This window comes from Maniola jurtina, chromosome 15, assembly GCF_905333055.1.
Source record: "Maniola jurtina chromosome 15, ilManJurt1.1, whole genome shotgun sequence".
In the NCBI taxonomy this organism is placed as follows: Eukaryota; Metazoa; Arthropoda; class Insecta; order Lepidoptera; family Nymphalidae; genus Maniola; species Maniola jurtina.
The window spans coordinates 7,584,442-7,608,911 of record NC_060043.1 but is presented as its reverse complement, the minus strand read 5'-3'; the positions used below and the strand labels follow the sequence as shown (position 1 = coordinate 7,608,911).

At 39.0% G+C, this 24,470-nt stretch overlaps 1 protein-coding gene across 8 annotated transcripts in view; it reads right to left on the bottom strand.

Annotated features, from left to right (window-relative positions):
• Window positions 1-192: 192 nt before the first annotated feature.
• LOC123872580 (protein spinster) overlaps window positions 193-24,470 on the bottom strand; it is a 54,743-nt gene continuing 30,465 nt past the window's right edge. The window contains exons 2-11 of one of the 8 annotated variants that reach the window (XM_045916932.1): window positions 22,073-22,269; window positions 21,576-21,727; window positions 12,042-12,242; window positions 10,928-11,059; window positions 7,200-7,461; window positions 5,551-5,649; window positions 4,925-5,108; window positions 3,174-3,201; window positions 3,064-3,089; window positions 193-1,495 (exon numbers count right to left, since the gene is read on the bottom strand). In XM_045916932.1, the coding sequence (XP_045772888.1) occupies window positions 3,176-3,201; window positions 4,925-5,108; window positions 5,551-5,649; window positions 7,200-7,461; window positions 10,928-11,059; window positions 12,042-12,242; window positions 21,576-21,727; window positions 22,073-22,269 (1,253 nt within the window). In that variant the 3' untranslated portion in view covers window positions 193-1,495; window positions 3,064-3,089; window positions 3,174-3,175. Of the gene's footprint in view, window positions 1,496-3,059; window positions 3,090-3,173; window positions 3,202-4,924; window positions 5,109-5,550; window positions 5,650-7,199; window positions 7,462-8,446; window positions 8,709-10,927; window positions 11,060-12,041; window positions 12,243-21,575; window positions 21,728-22,072; window positions 22,270-24,470 lie in introns of all 8 variants that reach the window. The other 7 variants (XM_045916927.1, XM_045916926.1, XM_045916934.1 and 4 more) reach the window with 7 other exon arrangements.

Sequence of the window (24,470 nt, the reverse complement as noted above, 5' to 3'; positions counted from 1 at the left end):
CCAAGAAAATCGGTTCAGCCGTTTGAAAGTTATCAGCTCTTTTCTAGTTACTGTAACCTTCCCTTGTTGGGGGCGTTATAAATTTTTAATTTACACTTGTTGACAACAAATATCAGTGAATCAAATTTACTATGTAGGTTTTGTAAGCGAAAATACTTGTAGTTTTCTGATGTACAAACGACATTCAAGCTAAGGGTGGTAAAGCGATTCTATGGTCGATTTTAGATCAATCATAACATTCCGGCTCTGACACTACATCACAAGCGAAACAAATAGTTAATTTACGGCATACAAATATCTTACACGTACATTTATTCGACTCCGTCAGACTCCCGTCCCCGTTGCACCGAACTTGTCATTACGACATTGCGATCATAGCAATCACTCGTGGCTTAATTTAGAATACAGTAGAGACTCGATTATCCGGACTAATTGTTGTAAGGCATTCGGATAATCGAAAATCCGAAGCGATTTTTGTGTACCTATACATATTGTTAACACATAATGTTAGGTCTTTATTCAAAATAACAAATACAAATATCTCAACAAGTAAACGCACAGTATCACACTCTTTTTGTTTTTCGAACCATTTGAGAGCTATTTTCAGGGCCTGAAAGCTTCCACATGAGATGGTCCGGTGTCCAGATAATCGCGAATCCATATGACTGAGGTCCGGATAATAGTCTCTACTGTACCTACTCTTGTACTACAACAGTGTGTAGGTCAATAGTAGAAGAGCGTAAACCAATGATCTCTACATGTACGCTGGACTGCCGACCTGTTTTTGAAGAACTCTATTTTCGCCATTTCGGCGCTGATAGCAGCAGTGTACGTACTCGGTACTAAATGTTAGTGATGAGAAATCTGTCAACAGAGTCAACACGAAGTCCATTTCATACCTACAAGTGTCAATTTTAATTTCCGGTACACTTGGTAGAGCTCTTGGAATTGGCACAAGAAATAACTGTCATTTTGTATGACTTCCAGCGTACTTGTATATGGCCATTAGAGTGGTATTAGCCAATCAGAGGTTTTTATTTATTTATTACAGGCAAGCGCTGACCACAATCACACCTGATGGAGAGTGATGATAGATGGGACGAGTTTACCTAGAAGATGACTATTCACTCTTGTTTTAAAGATACCAGGATTGTAATTGGTAGAAAACATCGCGGAAGAGTATTCTAAACCTTAGCCATGCGAATGAGGAATGAAGACGCAAAACGTTTCGTGCCCGGAGCTAAGGATGGAAACTCGCCCGACGTCTTGCGGTTCGGTGGTAAAATGGTGATTGCGATAATCTTCTTGTACTCAGCTGTAATTCCGTGTTAGGGCCATCGATCGCTAATGAAAATTTACAGCTCTGACATCGACTCGAATGCTAAATGTTATCGACTGACAAGTAATAGAGGTGGCATGTTATTATTCACCACCTTCTTGGTGCTCTTCTTGGGCATTACTGTGTGACGGCTCTGCACTTTGCGCTTCTGCTTCTGTAGACAAGATACCCCAATGTTATTTTTTTATTACAAGCAAGAAAAACAAAAAAAATATCATTGGTATTGGGATGTTCCAAAAATTTATAAATTTAAAAACATTGTAGGTATTGTAACTGTTTCTTTCTATTTTAAAATAACTTAGGTCACTTTCTTTACTAACGAGAATTTGAATATATTAGACTTAAAATTTTAATGTTTGTCTGTCTGTTTGTACCAACCTATGCGTTTATGCATTGTTCATCTGGTTGACTTGAAAGTTTGTAGTTTTTTGACTTACGGGAAAGTTTCTGAATAGTGCCTTCAACGTACGAGTCGCATTCTTATGCATTATGAAGTACTAATTGTTTTATTTTATTGCTAACTCATTATTTAGGCATAATTCCTAATAATGAAAATTATTTATCTACTCATTTTATATGATAATTATTATAAACTATAAATGCAATATGGTGCATACTAATGGAAGTTTAAATATTGTGGTTATCTTAGCTTAGTAATGATTTAGGTTATTAAAATGCGTTATTTTTTGAAACATGCAAATAATGTATACCATAAAATATAACAACTTAGCAACTTAGTATTACATACACCTAGTTATACTAAAGCTCACATGCAGAATGAAAAAGATGTTAGTCATTAGATTGTCGATTAATTATTTATATTATGTTTAATGCCAATAAAGAAACTACTTAATCGAAAAGAACTGTGTCAATCATTTTAAATCGCTTACACAGATTACAAGTGTGTGAGTGAGACGGATAGATTAGCGACGCTTCGCTTCGATTAGTTTCTTTATTGACACGTGTAATATCTATAACAGCATTTCTAGAGTCAAATGAACTTTTTTTAATATAAGAAATATATGATTCTAATAGCCTTCCATACAAATCAACATCACAATAATGTGTTGGCACCTTGAAGGACTGAACATAAAGAGAAATCTATTAAACAGTGTTTAAAATTTGTATAGGGTTGATGGAACAATGCTGTTATAGGCTATATATACCTACAGAGTATAACCAGAATGCTAGCGAAAACTTAGCGATATTACTGTACTACCTTAACACAATCCAATGTCAATAACCTTTTGCCTTATCTAGTAGTTTAACACCCGTATTCACAAACGTTACTATGAGGTCTCACAGTACGCTCCAACGCACAGTGTAGGTTCCACCAATCAGATGACTGTATCACGTCAATTTACAATGATCTGATTGGTGAAACCTAGTGCCTACACTATGCGTTCGAGCGCACTGTAAGACCTTATAGTAATGATTGTGAATACGGCCGTTAGTGATTTAGTATTTTTTGTAGTGTCTTATCAATAATCATCAGTACTATCACCTGCCTTCGTTTTTGCTATCGTTCTGGTTATATTCTGTATGTATAGGGCATTACTGAGTAGGCTGCGGCGGTAGTGGAGGGGTGCGGGAGGGGTGATAGTTATCACAAGCCGAATCACTGAGCTCTCGCGTTACGTCATCACACCGCTCCACTACCTCAGGAAGCCACTCCGTTATGCGTTATGCCTGTATTAGTGTACATTACCTAAACACTCACCTAAAATGGCCTAAACTATTTTTGAAGCAACTGAAACAATGTGAAGTAGGAATTGAAAGCACACTCCAAATACTACGTACACTAGTTGTAAAACTAAACCATAATAATACATACGGCTATAGCAATTCAAAAATACCATAAGCTGCAACAAAATAATAAATATGAAAATAAGTATACAGGATCATGCGACTTAAGAGTTTTGTTACAAAAATACATTTAGGAAGGCCTAGCGCAGATGACGATAAAATCGGTGAAAAAATATTAATTACTTAAAAATCAACAAAAAATATGTGAACGATTAGATAATATTACTAGTGACTAGTTATTATACTGACTCACTGACCCTAAGTATACAAGATCATGCGACTCAGAGTTTTGTTACAAAAATACATTTAGGTAGGCCTAGCGCAGATGACGATGAAATCGTTGAAAATAAAAATATAAATTACTTAAAAATCAGCAAAAAAATATCAGAACGATTAGGTATTACTAGTGACTAATTATTATACTGACTCGCAGACCCATTTCGATTTACTGTCCTGATTATACATCGGGGAAAACGATATTCTCAAATGCATTTGAATATCGACCACGCATGGCGTAAATCATTGGTTTTGATGCCTATTTACTTGTGCTCAAACTACACAAAACTGGCAGGTCTAAAAGTAATGTCATATCTTTTTCATAATGTATCTTGTGGAAAAGGGATGGGCAGTGTATCTTGTGGAAAGAGGTGAGAACCTATTACACGCTGGATCTGTGATTGCCGACCAGCTGTTCATGAACCAACTTGATTTTCGCTATTTTGGCCCTGATATAGCAGCAGTGAGCGTCATGTGAGCGTACTCGGAACTAAATGCTAGTGATGAGATATCTGTCAACATAGTGTCAACACGAAGACCATTTGACACAAAGTGTCATTTTTAATTCCAGGTACGCCCGGTGGGGCGCTTCCAATCGTCACAAAATATGTCTCCTTTGTATGGCATGTACGTTTTCAATCGTACTTGTATTTATATGCCCATTTCAGTGATCGAAGTTGAGACTTTGCACAACCGAATAGGCCAGTCTAACATAAATCGATTATCTACTAAAATCTGCGTTAGGCCTTAAAAAGAAAACTAGTACCAACATAATAATAATAATAATAACAAAAGCATATTATTAAGCAAAGTTTTTAGTGAATAAAGAATATGAAGCAAAATATTTAAGTAAAACTATAAGAAGATACATCAACTGTGTACTGGCAACCTACTCTCAATTTTGAAAGAAAAAACTTGAGCTAACTATAGTGCATACATTTTAAGAAAGGATTCGCCATATTTGCTCGATGTGTCGACTGTCATATCAAAAGTACCCATATGGACTGAGAGCTCGCGAGGGCCAGACCTTCGTTATTTTATAAAAGCTAAAAGTTTCTCTGCATATTGTTCCCAACACAGGGAAGAATGATCAGCGATCACCTTTTTACCTGTTATCTCCCAAAGCCACCACAATCCAAACTTCATAGTCGCTGATCGTTCTTTCCTGAGTTGGGGACAATACACGAAAAATCTTTCACCTTCAATAAAATAACGAAGGTCTGGCCCTCGCTGGCTCTCTCTCTAATACTTTTGACATGAAAGTTGATACATAAAGCAAAATATGGAGTTTTTTCTCAAAATGTATGCAACATTTTAGTGATTGTACATACAATTTGCCTGTGTGCATGCTTTTTTCAAGTTTTTTCCTCTTAACTAGATAACTGTCGTGAACTGTGACACTGTACAACAGATAAAATAGTATATTAAAGTGAAATCCTCAAACATTTAAGACAGGACATGTTGCCAATTCACAGTTGATATGTAGCTAGTAAATAAACTGACCTGCAATGGCTCTATCGACTTTCTGTTTATCTCTGACGATGTAAATAGCCGTTAACAGGAAGAATATGCCGCCGAGCACTTCGACGAAACATGTGACGAAGAGCGCGCGCTGCAGCGACCTGAACTGTACGCTGAGACTCGGCGGCTCCGACGATGATAATGACCTCTTTAGACTCTCGGATATCTGGAAATTGAGTAGATCATCAGTCATAAAGTCAGTGGGGTTAACAGTTCACACGCGTTTCCCAATACAAACGTTATTATTAAACTGCTAGCTGACGCCCGTGACTTCATCCGCGTGCATTTAGGTTTTTCAAAATCCCATAGAAACTCTTTGATTTTCTGGGATAAAAAGTAGCATGTGTTAATCCAGGGTATAATCTATCCCATTCCGAATTTTAGCCAAATCCGTTGAGTAGTTATTGCGTGAAAGAGTAACAAACAGACACACAAACTTTCGCCTTTATAATTTTAGTGTGACAGTGTGATTCGTTGCTCTAAATCTAAAACTAAGCCAAGCGTCAAGTATTCTGAGGTTGTGAAATTGTTCGGCACAGTTATTGAAACACACATGTACTTGTGCAGAGAGAGATATTATTGTAATTCATAAAAAACAAAATGCTCACCACTCCTACTAAGTAAGGACTTCCAGCATCGCCAAACATGTGAGAAATCAAGATCTGGAAAGCTTCGGCCGTCGATCTTCTAGGTGGTATGACCACATACTGCAAATTGAAAAAGCTTTTATTTTTATTTATTATTATTGACATAAAAAAATGTACAGAGTTTTTGTTACATTCAGCGCCACAAAAACCACAGTTGGTTTTACCGGGCACTGAGTATTAGTATTATTAAGTAGGTAAGGCAAAAACAATTTTACTATTGTAAGATCCGGAATACAATATTTTAAATAATGCTCCCGCATTTTCAAATACTTTTCTGATGGATAGTAAAAAGTCCTGCCTCACTGATTGACTCATTAACGCCAAGCCCAAGTCCTTTATACATAGAAAACTGAAATTTTGCACTGAGGTTCCCTTCATAGATAATGAATGAGACTGGATTTTCCGAAACTCCCACAAGAGCAAAGCCGCGGGCAGTTACTATTAATTTTTTTTTATTCATTATATAAATCCCATTCAAATGCTTTAGTATCAATATATTTTTTTGCTCGCTTTCTGCTGATCTTTATAATATCAACTAAAAACAGAGATAAGAATTTCTGTAAATGTAATAGTTACTTAGCATTTCGTTTTCTGAAAATTTTGATTTACTAATATATCTTAGATGAATAATTATTTATTATTATTGATTAGACTGATAAAAAATGAACAATATAATTTAACAAAATGCTTAGTAACGCCATCTATGTAAAACTACAAACACTACGTGATAAGCTGTAGTTGGTAAGCATCATAATATCAGCAACAGATAATAGATGTCGCTGTTTTGCAAAAAAAAACTTGAAATCAGTCTTCACAAGAACTATACTAATTTAATCTAATAATAAAATATTCCAATGAGAAGTTTTATTTCCCCTCCCTCATGACACGATTTAAAGATAAATGAGCGACTGATTTCAATGGCATGCGCGTAAAGCAAGGATTTATCATGCATCATGCTAGGAAGTAGATGTTTAATTACTTGGATATAAATAATATCAAAACGATATTATTCTAGAAAGTTGTATTGTACTTTACTATTCGTGTTTTATATTGATATCCTCATAATTAAATCACAATCTAATACGACTAGTCATGCACTTAATCTAAGAGAATAAAAACTAAAACAACAATAAGCATTACATTCAAAGGCAACCACCAAAGTCCGCAATTGAATCATAACCTTTGGCTTTAGGACTGTTCTTTGAAAAGGATTTGTCATACGAAAGCAAATAATGCTGAAAACACCCCACACAAGCTATTTGACCAATAACTCCACTCTAATGGCAAAGCCGTGCCGCCATGCGGCACATCCGGTCCCCAGCCTTCCTCATCCAAACATAACATTTAATAACCAGCGGAGTTTGTTGTGGGCTCTTCTCAGACCTGAGCGCGTTTGGAACCCTTGAAGCTTTAGTTTTAAAACGTAATTAATTATCTCCACTATAACATCTTACAAATCTAACAATTCTTACCATCAAAAGGTGTACTAATAGTACCTACTTTGAATAAATGATTTTGAGTTTAACCACTACGCACGAACATTCTTAATCAACAAAACATTTGCAAAGAAAAGTCCAAAAAGCTCCGCGGACAACCAACATAATTCTTACCAGCGACATATCGGCAACTATAGCCCAGTTGAGATTGAGCGCGACCTCGCCAAAGAACATGAGAGCGAACGGCGCATAGAAGTACACATCGGTGAGCAGCATCGCGAGCGCCATGGCGGGCGTGGACACCAGCAGGCCCACGCCGCAGATGACGGCGTGCGCGCGGCCCCAGCGCTTCACCAGCGCCGCGCCCAGCCACGCGCCCAGCGGCACGCCCACCACGCCCGACGCCATCGTCAGCGCGCCGAAGATGAACGACACCCTTCGTGCAACAGTGGACCGTCAGCGACCTCGCCACCGTCGCGCTACTCGCTGCGGCCGCGCGCCGAGCCGCGACGGACGCGTGTAATGGACAACTGTCATTCTGTTTATTTCATATGCATGCTACTACTTTAGCAGCTATTTATTTTAGAACTATAAATACAATAACTTTTCGGGTCTTTAAAAAATGCCCTCGAAACAATAATGATTAATTTTACTTTACGAATGACGATTGTCCACTGCAATTTTTATATTGCTGTTGCTGATTAGATTAAAATTAAATGCTAACTTAAAAATAATCGTTTCCTAAATAGGTTTTATGCAAATCTTAAGCGGGTGCGGTGGGTTGGCGCAACCATATCTATAATATTATAATGTCGAATGATTTCACATGCTCTCGACAGCCCACGATATGTATTTAGTATGATTCAAGCTGGTTACAACAGGTCTGGGTACGAGACAATGAAGCGTCATTCCGGATGAGGAGATTATCTGGTCGTACATTACAAAACGCACCAAACATTACTCATTTTTCATAAAGAAAATCTCACGCGCAAACATGAAGTAACGATAAAATCATCAGAAAGTACTAATGCACATACGCATAATAATTAACAAGTGTCGCACAAAGGTTTCTTTTCATATTTTCAGTATACAAATGCGTCGGCACATATTGATAATGCATTTCTTGCATGCGACGTCGCATCGCAATAGGATTCCCATGTAAGTTCCCCCAATGCGTTATGCGATGTCGTAAACTTACGATATACGACGTCGCTTCGCAATACGACTGTGCGTTATCGTAGACTTTTACAATACGACGTCGCACCGCAAGTATTGTGAACGAGCCCTTTGTGGTGCGTGTTGTAGTGAGATCAGGATAAGAGTAAATATGGGGGTTTATTTGTTGGTATAATGAGTCGTATCGATGAGGGTGGGTGCCCGGCGCTTCTCATTGGAACATTCCGCGGGGCGGGGCGGCTCACCAGCACGATGTCCGCCACGATGGACCAGGTGAGGTTGCAGGTGAGCATGCCGAGGAAGACCAGCAAGTACGCGAGGCTGCCGGTGTGGTTGACGGTGGCTAGCGCCAGGAAGACGAGCGGAGCGGAGGCGAGCAGCGCCAGGCCGCAGATGACGGGGTCGCAGTCGGGGCAGCGCCGCCGCAGCCGCTGCGCCAGCGCCGAGCCCAGCGGCACGCCCAGCGCGCCCGCCGCCATGCCCACCAGACCGAACTTGTACGACACGCTATACCCCAACACGGCCGTCATCCGAAACATTAGCGGTTATTGGTTAAACTTGAGTGTGCTAAGGAACTATTAGATCTAGTTCGCCCCTCGCCATTTTACTACCGGACCGAAAGATTCTAGTTCAACTCGTTTCTCGCTAATCGTCGGCGGTCGGATAACTGCCTTAGCATATTCCTTCATAGCCTAAATAGTTACCAATTTTTATGGTTGTAACTGAAATCTTGTATTTCAAGTTCTTTATCTATGTGAAAGTGTTTTTTTTTTTAACTTAATACATTTGTACAGCCTATAACACTGTAGCGAAATTAAAAACTATGATAGTAATCTTGTATGTTGTTTTATCCATTGTATGATTGTATGTATTAAATGTATAGTTATCAGCATTTTCATGTGTATGTGTGTATTGTTGAATGAATCGTTTACCCGGTGTTAAACATTAACATTGAAATGGTGACTAAGAAACAAAACTATTTAACAACCATTGCGAGTAACCACGCTTAAGAAACATGCATAATTATTTTCAAAACAATAGGTATAGCTATTTATAGATACAAGGTATGTATACATACAAGGGACGTAATACTTTTAGATCCATCAGTCACAGATTAAAGAAAAATGGGAGCCCTTCATGAAAATAAACATTAAAAATTAGTGAATATAAAGTTACTTGTGTTTGTTCACCCATACAGCGCGTATTTTTGCCTATGTATCGATACCACATTACGGTATCGATACATAGGCAATTATATTATAATAGGATACGGTAATTCATGTGTCGGAACACAGATATAGACCATATATCTATCCAGGGTCAGCAGATTGACAAGGTAAACGAGTACGTTTACTTGGGTCAGGTACTGACCCTGGATAAGCAAAGCCAAATGAGAGAGGTGGAACGCCGAATCCAACTCGGGTGGGCTGCCTTCAGCAAACTATCCGACGTCCTAAAGAATAAGAAGATCCCCATCTATCTCAAGCGGCGTATGTTCGAGCAATGTGTGCTGCCAGTCATGACCTACGGTTCGGAAACGTGGACACTTACAAAACAAATAACATCCAAACTGCAAGTGGCACAGCGAGCAATGGAGCGGGCCATGCTGGGTATATCGCTCATTGACCGTGTGCCAAACGCCACAATCAGGAAAAGAACGAGACTAACTGATATTGTTTTGAAAGTGTCCAGGTTGAAATGGAGATGGGCAGGGCATGTCTGTAGGACTACAGACGAGCGATGGACTCGTTTGCTGCTGGAATGGAGGCCACGCACCGGAAGGAGGAACGTTGGAAGACAGCCCTCCCGTTGGTCAGACGACATTACCAAGCTGGCGGGAAAGACTTGGAGGAGGCTCGCACAACACCGAGAGGAATGGCGTGCACGTGAGGAGGCCTATGTCCAACAATGGATTAACAAAGGCTAAGAAAGAAGAAGAAGAGATCGATACCACAGTTTACGACGGTTAGGGAAATTCTAACGAAACATCGACGCTTCATCTACACTGGCAGGCGTCAAATATTAATCATTTGACTCAGGTAGCCCTAAGGTAGTCCAATTTTTCTATGAGTTTACGTCACCATAGCCTAATATTCCATCTCATACTCTGATTGCCATCTCAATCTGTCGCGGACTATAGATATAATCATGAAATAATGTATTTCTTATTTTTAACTACAAACTCAGATATACAAATTTTCATGAATACAATGTGAAAAATTGGTCTTTTATACAAACTTTTCATTCTCTTAGTGGTAGAATTCTCAAAAATTCTTTATTATGGAGTGTCGTTCTCTACGTCATGAACCTATTGTCAAAATTTCAAGTTTCTAATCCCTCTGCTTTGATAGATAAGCCAGGGCAAGTCTTATATTATTAGACTAGTAGTTCATCGCGACTTCGTCCGCGTGCAATTTCTGATTTCCACTTAGAGATTAAGAATTGTAAAATCTTCGCCACTTCGTATCTGCGGCGTTGACAATTTACAAATAATTTCTTTATACTCGATAAATAAATCCGAATCGTTTTTCTACAACAAAAAAGTTGACGTTTCTATTTTTCCAAAACTTTCCTGTATTATTGATATTAATTCATAGCATTAGTACAGCTGTTATTGGATAAGAAGCTATAATGGACTACGCATTGCGGCCCATTTACTATTTTCCTTTAGTCTGTGACGGTGTGGTAGTGTGTAGCGTGTGTGGCGTGTGTGGTATGCGGCTCACCTCTCCTGCGTTATTTCGACGCCGGGCTGCAACGTGAGGCCGAGGAAGATGAACTGCGGGCCCCACCACGCCAGCGCGCCTGTCACGAACGCCACGCACGTGAACGCCAACGTCGACAGCATGAACGATGGACTGGAAACAACACTTACTATAATGAACACACTTCAGACACACACACACACAGTACACTTACGTTAAAATCTACAGAGCGTACTTTGCTTAGACTTAAGTTTCAGTTAAAACGAGACAGATAATGCCAGCGATATAGCGCTGTCTCGTTTCAACAGTGTAAAGTCAAAGTGCGCTCTATATTATAGATCTCAGCTTTGTATTTTGAGAACGCACTCGCCATATTTGATCTATATGTCAACTGTTATGTCAAAAGTAGGTACTCTATCCTCTGAGAAAAGTAAATAACAGGCTCTCTCTCTCTTTCTCTCTCTCTCTCTTACTCTCTGTTACGTAATCCCATTCAAATGAAAAAGACAAAAACCCAGTAGGTGTTAACCATTTTGAGTTACCAACCAATCACAAATATGTTTTCAAAAAACATTCGAAATTTAATTCGAAAACATAGTATCGTTTGTGATTGGGTGGTGACTCAAAATGGTAAAAGCCCATTTGTCTATGTCATTCGTATGGGATAATACCTTGTCTCCATGGATATCCGATAGAGTGTAGAGAACGTTTCCTGCAAAGGTAGCTTGTTTTCGCTTTTAAAATTCATGTTTTTGAAAATTTCTTAAAAAGTACCTCTTAAAATTTAAACTTTTTTCGTTTCCTGCGTGTGATCAAGCTAATTTTTTTTTTATATAAAAAAGAATATTAGCCATGTTAAATGACTAATATTCCCCTTTCCTCTCCAACTAAGCGTCAGGCTTGTGCTAGGAGTAGGTACGACAATAGTGCAACGGGCGGGGTTTGAACCGTCGACCTTTCGGTTTTCCGTCCACTCCTTTACCGGTTGAGCTATTGAGGCTTAAATTTATTATATAAGCTAGTTAGAAAATATTTTAAGATTAGAGGATAAGATTTGGGTGTAACTCACGAAGCGACATAGTCACTCAGTATCTAAGCTTTTAAATAAAGAGGGGAAAAAAAAGTTTAAACTTACTTTCTGACGAGTGATCGCAAATCTTCCTGATACGACGTGGGTCTCATTCGACTCTCCTCTGCCTGACCCCTCTCTGGGTTCTCCATGAGCCACAGTATGAGCGCCACAGCAATGAGCCCCAAGAACGGAGTGACTCGCAGTCCCCAACGCCAGTTGTCTGCTGCCGCGCCCACCACCGACCCGACGATATAGCCAAAACCACTGAAAAGGTTATTTAACTTTTTTTAGGGTTCCGTACCTCAAAAGCAAAAAGGGAACCCTTACAGAATCACTTCGTTTCAAAGTAAGATAACTTATACCAAGTGGGGTATCATATGAAAGAGCTTTATATTCTAAAACAGATTTTTAATTATTTTTATGCATAATAGTTTTCGATTTATCGTGCAGAATGTCAGAAAAAATACCCGAGTACGGAACCCTCGGTGCGCGAGTCTGACTCGCACAAGGCCGGTTTTTAATTTTAAATATGAATGCCTGTAATAATAAGGGCAATCATCTATATTAGGCTACTATATTCATGATTTTGAAATTGAGTCAGTATTTCGTGAACGTCAGGATTCGTAAATAAATCTATTTAGGTGTTCGAGCCTACGCTTGAACCACATGTGAGAGATTACCCTTCCAATATCCGTCGTCAACACCTTCTATCTCTTTCGCACACTAGGTAAATCCGTGATGTCTTGACTATACCTGTCCTTGTCTGTTATGAATGAATGGAATGCCTAGCCAGGCAGCGCGCGGTGGCCATCTTCTTCAGTACGCTTTCGATATTCGTGAAGTCAACACGTCACTCAAGTAATTATTATTACGCGCACTATCCGATCGGCGCTTTCAAGCCCATTGTTGATAATATTTTACCGCTCGGCGCCATAGGGCCCAGCGACGAACGAGTCACATATTACTCGTAAATACCTTAAAATGGCACGACGGCCGACGCGACGCCTCGTTCGAAACGGCGGGTGTCGCCTAGAATGAGGCGGCCGTCGTCGCATCGGTGGTACGACGGTACGTCCCAATTCAGGCGACGCGTCACACGTGTCGCATCAAATGGGACGGCGGTGTCGTCTCAACTGAAAAGACGGCTGTCGTATCGACTGCGATGTCATTCCGTTTAGTGTGACGACCATTGTCTCACAAAATGCAGCACTGATAAACTAAATATATTCTATGAAATGACGAGATCACTGAATTGCGCATCTAATTCCAGAACCATGGGCGCACTAACGTCAATGGGATTCCTTGCTGCAGTACCTACATTGCGTAGAAGATAAAAACACCAAGCACGTACACGTGACACGTGCGTAGTGACGCGCGTCAATCCGTAGGCATAATTGCACGCATTACGTCTACGCGAACGATTCACGCCACGCAAGTGGTATGCCATGTCTCATACAATTCCTATACATTGGTATGCGCTGCGTCTACGCTTACGCGACGCATATGGTTTGGGGGCAACCAAGGCCCGGCAGTAATGGAGGCAAAGCTAAAGTTTGCCATTCCTACAGTAGATCTAGCACGAGTTTTCAACCCATCTACAAGTAATGTCAAATGGCTTCTGGAAAGAGCTCTTCTCTATGCACCACACAACTTAATGGGGAAAATACTTTCCTCTTACTATGATGCCTTTATGAGCACTGTAAGGGAGCTAAAGCTGAAACTCACAAAAAAAGCGGGAAGCTTCTTCAGAGTTGGAGCATTTCAGTCTACAAACGGAAATAAGATGCCCCTCTACGGCTACGAAACGATCGTTGGTGATTCCTGCCGAAGTGCATCATAGCGCAGCAAAGCGTAGAGCTTGCACAAACGTCTTGAGCTCATCTGCTCGTTCACAATCCTATGACACACTAACGCAAGGTAGTGGCGAACATTTCGCTTCCGTGCTGAGTCGGTAAATGTCATTGTTTAACAAAGTACTTAGCTCGCAGACAGAGCAAAACTAATATATCATAACTATTACACAAAACCAGCAGCAGAGCGTTGCGTCGGACAGTACACAATCAGAAGAGGAGGAAAACGACCAGGTCCAGGGAAGCGAAGCTTCTCCCCATTGGTCTAACAACCGCGAAACTGAAGAAGATAGTCTTCGAAGAAGGGTTGCTGAATCGCAGAGGAACTAGCGAGTTTGACGGAAGACAAGAACATTAATCTTACCGTTTTTGATTTTGCGCCAACCACCGTAGAACAAGAACCTAAGGTTGCGCAAGCAGATCCTCCGGCCGTAAAGCATGGTTTGAATTGCCATAGACTAGGTAAGACTAGTTGCTGTAACGTGAGATATGCGGACGTCCAAAAGTAGTTCCAAGCGACAACAGTATTTACTTCTTTAAAACCTAACAATCTCCGGGCAATTGGCACCAATAACTCCAGTTGGGAATCAGTTGAGATTCTAGAAAAATGTGGTGGGCCGCGATTTTGTTGCAGCAAATTCCGAATTCAGGGAAAACTCGAATGCCCTTCTGCGATACGTATGTGGTCATTGAGCAGAAATAATAAAACAGAGAGAGACCCATAAACCTATTAGTTCAGGGGTAACCTGCACAATATCCCCCCTCCCCCCATCAGGAACTCATCTGTTCAAAGAAGAATCCCCAACAGAGGTCGTAAAAGAGTTGGAAGGTATGCATAAACTCTTTCCTAATAAGGAAAAGCCATACACGAACAAAACGGCGAAACCGAAAACCTCTCAACCGGCTCACTATAGATTTCGTAATTCACGAAACACCACTAAAAGCGATCCGCCGTATAACATAGGGGGTGTCATTAAAGACCCTTTCCTTACGCAACATAGCAGGGGAAAGGAGGGAAATGACTTCCTCACCGCAGGATGCCTAGCCAATTTCGTGAATCTGTGGAAAAAGGCGCCAGTGAATGTTTTAAAAATATTAAATGGCTACAGAATTCCGTTCAAGAATACTTTCCCCTTAGCGAAATTTTCTCGAATAAACGCTCAGAGTTAGCAGACACAGGCATCTGCAGAAATGTCTGTAGAAATACGGGAATGTTAAAATCCCGGACCTTACATCAGTCAGGTTTCTTGTTAGCAATGTTCCTGAGGAAAAAGACAGATGGAGGTCATGGGCCGATACTCAACTTGAGAAGGCTCAACGATTATATATTAGCCCTGAAATTTCGCCTGATAACGCAGCAATAGTTAGATTCATTTGGGTAAAGGAGATTTCATGATGAACCGACCTTTCGAAGGCATATTTTCATGTGCCCACCAATCAAAATCATCGTCGATACTTGTCACTCTTGTAACAGGAGAAAATATACGAGATGACTTGTCTACCTTTCGGATTAGCGAGTGCCCCTTCAGCGTTTGTCAATATTACGAACTGGGTGGGCCAGCAGATTCGTCAAAAAGTCATCCGGGTAATAGTATATCTCGACGATTTTCTGTTTATTGACTAAGATCCGATAATCCTGGAACAACAAGTTACAATTGCTACGGAATATTTAAATAGCCTGGGATGGCAGATCAATCAAACGAAACCTTCGATAAAGGCTTCGTTCAGCATAGAATATCCGGGGGGTATTACCTGGAACACTCATCGAAACTCAACCATTGATGGTTCAAAAGTACTTGTAAAAGTCTAATTGAATAAAAATATTTTGAATTTGAATGTGAAAGGGTGTTTCGACACCGAAAATGCAAGAGTTTCAGAAGTGTTGAAGTCAGGATCTTCAAGAAAAAGCTCGATGGAGTCGGCACAATGCCAAAATAAATATCAAAGTTTCTATAGTAATTTTGTAATGCACTTGTTGCTTATTTATTATTTGTTATTTATCAATACTTTTTTAAGATTGATTAATTAACTAGGTATTTTTCAATGTTATACTTTGCAGCGCCCTGACGGGGCTTCATGTTGTAATATTATAATATATGTATGTTTTATGATGTAAGACATGAATGCAAATAAATAAATAAAGAATAAATCTGGGCAAACTAAATTTCGCATCAATCACAGTCCCTCTGGGTCGACTTCATTGCCACCTAATTCAGAAATCATCTCGCTTACTAAAACAACTCGGCCGCATCAGAGGCATCCGATTCCAGATGCTGTGCAAGAACATCTGGAAAGGTGGCTAAAACATATGCACAAAACATTACCGATCCATTATCAAGATCCATCAATCTTTGTTACTACAGATGCTACTACTGATACTAGAAGATGCAGCAGAGAAAGACTGGGGTGACATAGCAAACAGTCGTCACCTGTGGCGGAAGTAGGCCCCCTATCAAAGGAAATGGCACAGCAACCTAAAGGAATTATGGGGTGTATACGAAGCCCTTCGAACACTAGGGCCCAAAATTTCCCACAAAACGCTAATGTTGCAATCGGACAATTGAACGGGCGTGGTTTATATAAACAAACATGGTGGCACCAAATGGACGAAGTTATTGAATGCTGCGATACAAATTCTAGAATTATGCGATATAATGAATTGTCACATCATATTTCGTTATATACCGGGGTCTGTACAACGGAATAGCGGACAGGTTGTCAAGAGAGAGAGAGAGTTTTACCAGAATGACACCTCAATATAAGAGGTCTCTCGGGGATATCCCAGGAATATGAAATACCAGAGATCTCTCTGCCACGAGAAGGTCAGCAGTTGTTCTGAAGCAAGTCAGCGAAGATTTGACCGATACAGAGAGCCAATTTTGCGAAGCATTCAGTGGCAGTGAAAGTATAACTTGGGGTGGATATTTCCGCCACCAGCGTTAATTCCACGAATAGTTCGCCACTTAAGTCAGAAGTACAGTGGAACAGAGTATTCGGGAAACCAGAACTAGACCAAAGGAAAGAAAAGCCACCCCTGCGCTAAAATCTAATAGATTTCCGCACAAATTGTGCTCTTCAAGGACTGGAACACTTGGAGTTGGCGGCTTGGTTGGTGCGTCCAAACAGATAGTATATTGGTCAGAGGAGGCAGTTAAGCTGTGGGAATTATCTGGAGGTTATCGTTTCTGAAAACCTATAGACCAATCTGGTTAAGATGCTGCAGGTACAATCGAGGGACATCCTCGCAGATGACCCTAGTCCACAAGTTTTGGCTAGGTACTGGTGTTACCTTTATGAAGTTATAAAGCTGGCACCCAGGACCATAGCAGTTCACAAGTTGGTTGTGGCAAACTCCGGAAACCTTGTAAGTTCCTCCGAGCTCAGTTCTCATCCCCTGGTTAGGCAAATACTGAAAGGTATCTTTGCCAAAAAAATCTGCTTCATGCTCAGCAGAAGACTTGCTAACATTTTTACATTCATACCAATTTGATTACAAGAGCCTGTTTGCAGTATCAATACACACTTCGGTGCTCCTTCTGTTCTTTCTGCGAAAAGAAGAGTCCACCATTTAACACTTCTATCTGAAAGGATGACTTCGAAGACAAGGGGTATAAAATAATATTCTGGCCTAAGTTTGGCTCTAAACCTGATTCGGCATCATACAGACAGTCAAGTTGTTTACTGAAAAAGATAGAAACCAATTCAGATAATCGATTAGATCTAGTCTTTTTGGTTCAAGAAAACCATTTCTATTTCAAAGATAGTTACGCCGTAACACAGCGTGCTTGGATAGCCTGTTCATTATTACGTGGGGAAGAGTCAAGAATGCCTCCGAACTGTGATCGCAGGATGGATCAAAACATTATTTAAAGAAGTTGGCATATCTCCAATAGTAGGCAGCTTTAGGGCAGTAGTTGCGACTTACAACTGGGTTGGTACTTGGTATGCATTGTGATATTGACGGAATTCCGGAAAGGGAAAATTGGCGATCCAGAAACACTTTACTTCTCCATTATTTCAAAGAGATAAAACCAAACTGTAGCTGCAATCCAAATATTATAAGTATAAACTTTACGCCGATTGCGTAGCTAATAAATAATAATGGTATGAATCGCTATCGAATGTTTCAATTACGCATATGTTACTTAACTTATCAATCAAAGCAATTACGTTAACTTTGGGAAAGTCTGTTCTGTTGATGATATTTTATATTATTATGTACTGTCGTGATCTAAATTAATTTTGGTAAACAGTTATGTTATTTTGTAATAAACGTTCATAGTTATCGTAAATAATAATGAATTACTGTTATATTTTTCTGTATCAGATATCGTTTCATAAATTAAGAGTCACAGTACGCTTAGCACTAGTCTTGATATATCGAGTGTCATGCACTACGACTAGTCAGGCAGCGCCGGCAGATAATAAACACGTCTCACATGTGGTTCAAGCGTAGGCTCGAACACCTAAATAGAACCGTTTTTCCCCCGAAGGGTAAAAAACGGATATTTAGGTTTCAGCCGTAGCTTGAACCACACCTAAGGGCCTTGCCGGCTCATTGCTCAAGGTACTGAAGAAGATGGCCACCGCGCGCTGCCTGGCTAGGCATTCCATTCATTCATAACAGACAAGGACAGGTATAGTCAAGACATCACGGATTTACCTAGTGTGCGAAAGAGATAGAAGGTGTTGACGACGGATATTGGAAGGGTAATCTCTCACATGTGGTTCAAGCTACGGCTGAAACCTAAATATCCGTTTTTTACCCTTCGGGGGAAAAACGGTTCTATTTAAAGTTTAAACAGGTATTTACTACGCACCCAAACCACTGTTTACATAATGTATACCTAATTTAAACAGCAAACATAATATAAAACGTATACAGCACCGTGCGATATTATTGCCAACATATTATGTAGCTGGTCGCTGTTGAATGCTGCAATGTGCAAAGATTAGTAAATTGCAATCCTGTACTGTTTAAACAAACAAGGGTCGATACTTGATATCAACATCAATCATAATCATTTTTGAAACGAGACGACTCTGCTCGTAACATGTTATTTTTGATGAGGATTCATTTTTGGACCCCACGGTTCGCAACTATTCGAGATGGCAATTTTCTAGTAAGGTGACCTCACATACCAGGTAAGCGATATCGATAATTTTTTTGGTACGCAAGTAAGTATGAGTGAAATTATTACCATTTACCACTTTTTTTTTAAAGTAAGTAATAATATGTTATTCATGACAATCAAAATCAAATGAACTTTTACAAACACTTGATTTGAATTGTGAAAAATGATCTTAATTATTCATGTGGTCCGCTAAAAAATCTACTGATTTCATTTTGTACATACACTTTTTGTTCGATATGGCAGTGTAAAACACAGCCCTACCCAGTGTATTTATCAAAAAGGGAGGTATTGTAAGTTTGACCTGTATATCTGTGTATTTGTCTGTGGCATCATAGCTCCTAAACTAATGAACCGATTTTAATTTAGTTTTTATTTGAAAGGTGGCTCGATCGAGAGTGTTCTTAGCTATAATCCAAGAAAATCGGTTCAGCCGTTCGAAAGCTTTTCTAGTTACTGTAACCTTCAGTTGTCGGGAGTGTTATAAATTTTTAATTTACACTTGTTACCTATGTATTATTAGAACCTCACTACAATGAGTAAAATTCAGAAGAGCTAGTGAAAGACTACAAGTAAAAAAATATCGATTTCCATTCATTTAACACACAGATCAATTTATTCTCTGAATTGCTAAACTGGATATTAATGACGCATGTTATAATAATTGAAATATCAACTGTCAATTGCATGAATAATAATTATATTATTTGATAACTCCCACCAACACGTTTCTAGTGTAATTACCTAAACCGATGGTACGATTCTTTGGGTTTCCCATTATAATGGGCGGATAATTAATTATTGTTCGCCTATTATTTCCCGGTAGATACTATGTTTGTCCCTACTTTGCCACGACTTAATACGTTAATATGGTAATTTGAGTAGTTTTACAAAAATGTAGGGATATAAATAATAGTTAAACCAACTCGTATTAGTTTAAACTACACAGCACAGAGTTTGCTGGTTTAGTTAGTACTGCCCTACAATTTAAAAAAAATGAATAGGCCCATTTTAAGTCTATCAACTTCTTTCTTCGGCCGTATCATAACTTTCCATAAGGAAGGGCCAAGCGCAAGCCCATAGACAAAATAAATCCGCAATAACCTAGATAACATCGATGTATATGGATTAGCCTTTCCCATACAATTCTGTCCGCAAAAATACGCTTGAATCTTACGTCATCGTCAATGACAAAGTCAAGAGACTTTTGCAATTTCTCTTGACTTTTTGAGCGCGTTTTTTATCTTCGAAGGGCCCATCCATATACATCGATGCTAGATAATTAACTAGATGATGCGCGCAACTTCGTCCGTGTGGATTTAGGTTTTTTAAAAATCCCGTGGGAGTTCTTTGATTTTTAAACATAAAAATCATAACCCTTCCTTTCGGCTTTGCCGTAGTCGGGTAAAAAGTAGTCTATATGTCTGTCCCCGAGATGTAAGCTAACTCTGTACAAAAATTCATTAAAATTGGTTGAACTGGTGGGCCGTGAAAAGCTAGCAGACAGACAGACAGACAGACACACTTTCACAATATTATAATATTATACGTAGGGATGTATCGCTTCTGATTGCTACTGTAGTTATACATACTTCCGATATACTTTATACTTATTGTTCTTATTTTTTTAATGATTCGTATCATACTTAGCGGTGCGCATAGATCGGACACGACAAATTTTCACAGCTGAATGGCTTATTGCATTCAGATTAGAGAGAAACATGTTACATTTCGCAGGCAAGCGATGCAAAATGCACCGATTCCAATAACGATCATAAAGCATAATATGAAGAGAAAGTTAACATATGACGGCTGTGAGTATAAAATTCGAAGACAGTAGGTTTATTTACTCTGTACTTCAAGTGTGGTATAGAAAGCTGCAATAAAGTAAAAGTTGATAAGAAAGACCTGCGAACCAGACAGCGTATAAAGACTCACTTACTCATACCTATCAAGCAGATAATTTGCACCAATCAACGCACTCCATCAAGCATAATTATTTATGTGCGAGTTGATGTTATCGAATGCTCACTAATTACAAATTAGACACATATGATTAGACCATTAAATCATTTATCTCGTGTGTCGTGGTATGGATATAAATAGAGCGTTCTGGTAATAATTTGAATACTTTGTTATTATAAATACGTCCGCACAAAATAATTTCAACAAATTGTTCTGTTGTTCTTCCTATTTTTTCTAAGAGTTTTCAATCAAGTTATGGTAATATTATATGGGCTTTACCCGGCAATAATACGTCTATGGCATAACTCTTAAGGCCGATTCACATCTGTCGATGTTGATTCAAAAATCAATTTTACAAAGCATGTCGACTCCATAATGCACATTGCAATGTAAATAACAAATCGGTCAAGTAGGAGTCAAAAATCGTACAACAAATAACACTTTTTTTGTGATGTAATCACACATATTCACAGTTTTCGGATTGATTTCTGTTCTGCTACCTGCCTTTTGTGATTCTAGGACAACGGGAAGTACACTATAGGTTTTGATACCCTTGACGGGTCTTGACAGACAGACAGACTACAAAGTGATCCTATAAGGGTTTTTTCTGGAAATAGGGAACCTTGAATAATACTGAAATTATTGTTTACCTTCCGACGGGTATGGCGAAGTAGAAGAATGCGAGCATTTTCGAGCGGACATTCCCGACGAAGAGATCGCTAATGATTGTAGGTGCTATCGTGGAGTACGACGCTTCGCCGACGCCCACGAGGCCGCGGAAAATCGTGAACGGGACAAACGACTGCAAAATAAAACAAAACCGTTGAGTTACTTTCAAAAGTAATAAATAAGAGGGTTTGGCCATACCTAGTCTACCACACTGGCCAAGTGCAGATTAGCAGACTTCAAAAATATTCGAGAATAGAGAACTTTTTCTTTCAGATGCGATTCGATTAGATTTCGAACGTTTCCTTGCAATGTTTTCATTACCCATTTAAACATATTCAATTGTTTAAAACGCATATAACTCCGGAAAGTTAGAGGTGCTTGCCCGAGATCGAACTCCGGACCCCCCGACCAGAAGGCCGACGTCTGAACCACTAGACAACACAAAAACGTAATAAGATGTATGGAAAACAATACTTACTTGAATGTACGAACCAGCGAAGGTGGTTAGACACCACAAGGCCACCCCAAAGGCCATTATAAGTCTCCTCGAATACCTGTCCCCCAGGTAACCGAAGATCGGCGCAAACACCATGTACGCGATGACGAACACCGTCTGCAGAAGGCCGGCTTTGTCATCACCGATACCGAACTCCGTTTTTACGTCATCCAGTACGCCTGCAACAGGAAACATTTAGTTACTTCACAAACATCCGATAATAATAATATTTTATAGAGGACCACCCACGTGTTTCCAAATTCTAGTTTGATCTCTGAATTAGTTTTATTTTTTTGGGAATTACCCACAAAATTAACGTAGATATTTACGATACGAATAACGTAACGTAGTTAATATTAAATTAATTTATGAATGTGTTCATTATAATAAAGAGCATCCGCTTTTACAAAATGTGTTCGAAAAATCTTATATCTGACATTGCATATTTACATAATGTGTTAAAGTAATTGAAAAAGCATTTTTTGGATTGAGCATATTGCAAAATCGGAATCGATGAATTTCTTGATGATAAAGAAACATATAGGCATCTAGCCTGCATTGCATTCAACTGCCCACGAGATACTCGTAGAATAATAATATTGCCACGCTGAATTATTTGGAGATTTTTCCTCAGAAGAATCGGCTGTCCCTATGTCGGTGGTAGAATATGGACAAAATTGATTGAAATGATAGATTATATTATTGTGGTCTCAACTCTTAAACTTACGTTGACGCCAAATGTTTATTGGTATGAACTTGAAAAATTTGAAAATTCAGAGAATAATACCAAAGAATACAGAATTAAAAACGCCTTTGGACATCTTAAACAAACAAAATCTTTCTCACGTTGAATAGACATTATACATTTATAGCATAGGTACTTAACTAATTTATTCAAGTGGTTTTTCAAGTACACATCGGAATTCGTTAAGTAAAGACATATGATCTCTCATTCTCAAGTGCATCTATAGGGCCGATGCACCCAAAGCTAACACTTGACTTTTACGCTTTCTGATAACGTAACATTTTCGCACGCTTTTCAGGAAAGAAGTACAGTTAGGAAAGCTGCACTGGTAAGTATATTAATAAGTAGCTATATTAGTAAGTCTAAGGGCCTGTTTTCACCACCTCCAAATAAACTTAATCTATTGAAAAATTTGAAGTTATGACAGTTTTTGTATTGAGAATCCGTCAAAATGTCTTTATCCACTAGATAAAGTTTATCTGGTTGTACGCAGGTCTTTAATAGTTTACCTGTTTAGCTTGGCGTATTTCGTTTATCCAAGCTAAAACCTAAGTGTAGGATGTCGGAAACATGTCCCAACTAAAAAACATTATACAAATTCGGACCCGAGGTGGATAGATGGACACACGTTTCTCAGTATACAACTTAGGGTGGTTGTTTTATGGTGGATAAACTGAATAAGCCTTCAGCTGATTTTGTTTGTTTATATTTTCTCTGCATGTAATTACTCAATCTGCTTATGATGTAGCAAACAAAGTCAGAAGGTCAAGATCTAGATAATTATACTACCTCATAGCTGTTATGTAAGTACAAAGTATCACAAAATTATTATTTTGTGATACTGTCCATGTGTCGTGTAAGTCCATGTTGACTTAGGTATTTTATACTTCATGTTCATGCCATGTAAGATCTACTAATGATCTAATCTTCTGTCACCTTTTGATGACCCATCTGTTTAACCGATTGTAACGAAATCAGGTACAGGGTTAGCTTGCATTTCGGAGTCGGAGATAGGTTACTTTTTATCCAGGAAAATCAACGAGTTATCACGGATTTATAAAAAAAACGTGCTTGTAAATCCACGCCGGTTAAGTCGCGGGCATGTTTTAGTTTAAAATAATTTAGATATTATCATGGACCTATAAATATTATCTAAAAATACAACACAAGATTGATAGGACATTAGCATTCATCAATGCTAAATGGTACCCAGTAGGTATTGATTGTGATAATATACGCAACTATCTATACGCAACCTTAAAAGTGACCTTGTGAGGGAGAGTGGCTACTCGCAAATAAGCGAACAAAACCGGAACTCGGTTTCACATATCATTATACATATTGTTTCTTTTTTCTTTAGATACCTACGAAATGGAATTGTTTGTAGGTACTTAAATTATTATGATTGCCGCGAATGAGTCTGTAATTTTATGTACTTAATTCGTCCTACTTAAGTAATTAATTATTTCACGTACACGTAAACGTTGGTTAGCAAATAATTATACGATGTAAATTAATCAGTCAAGATTAACTAGCATTAATTAGCTAATAACCCATATTATTATATACCCAAAAGATCATCTGTCGTGTCCACCAAGAAAACCTATAGGGTACCTACTTCCCGTTGACCTCGAA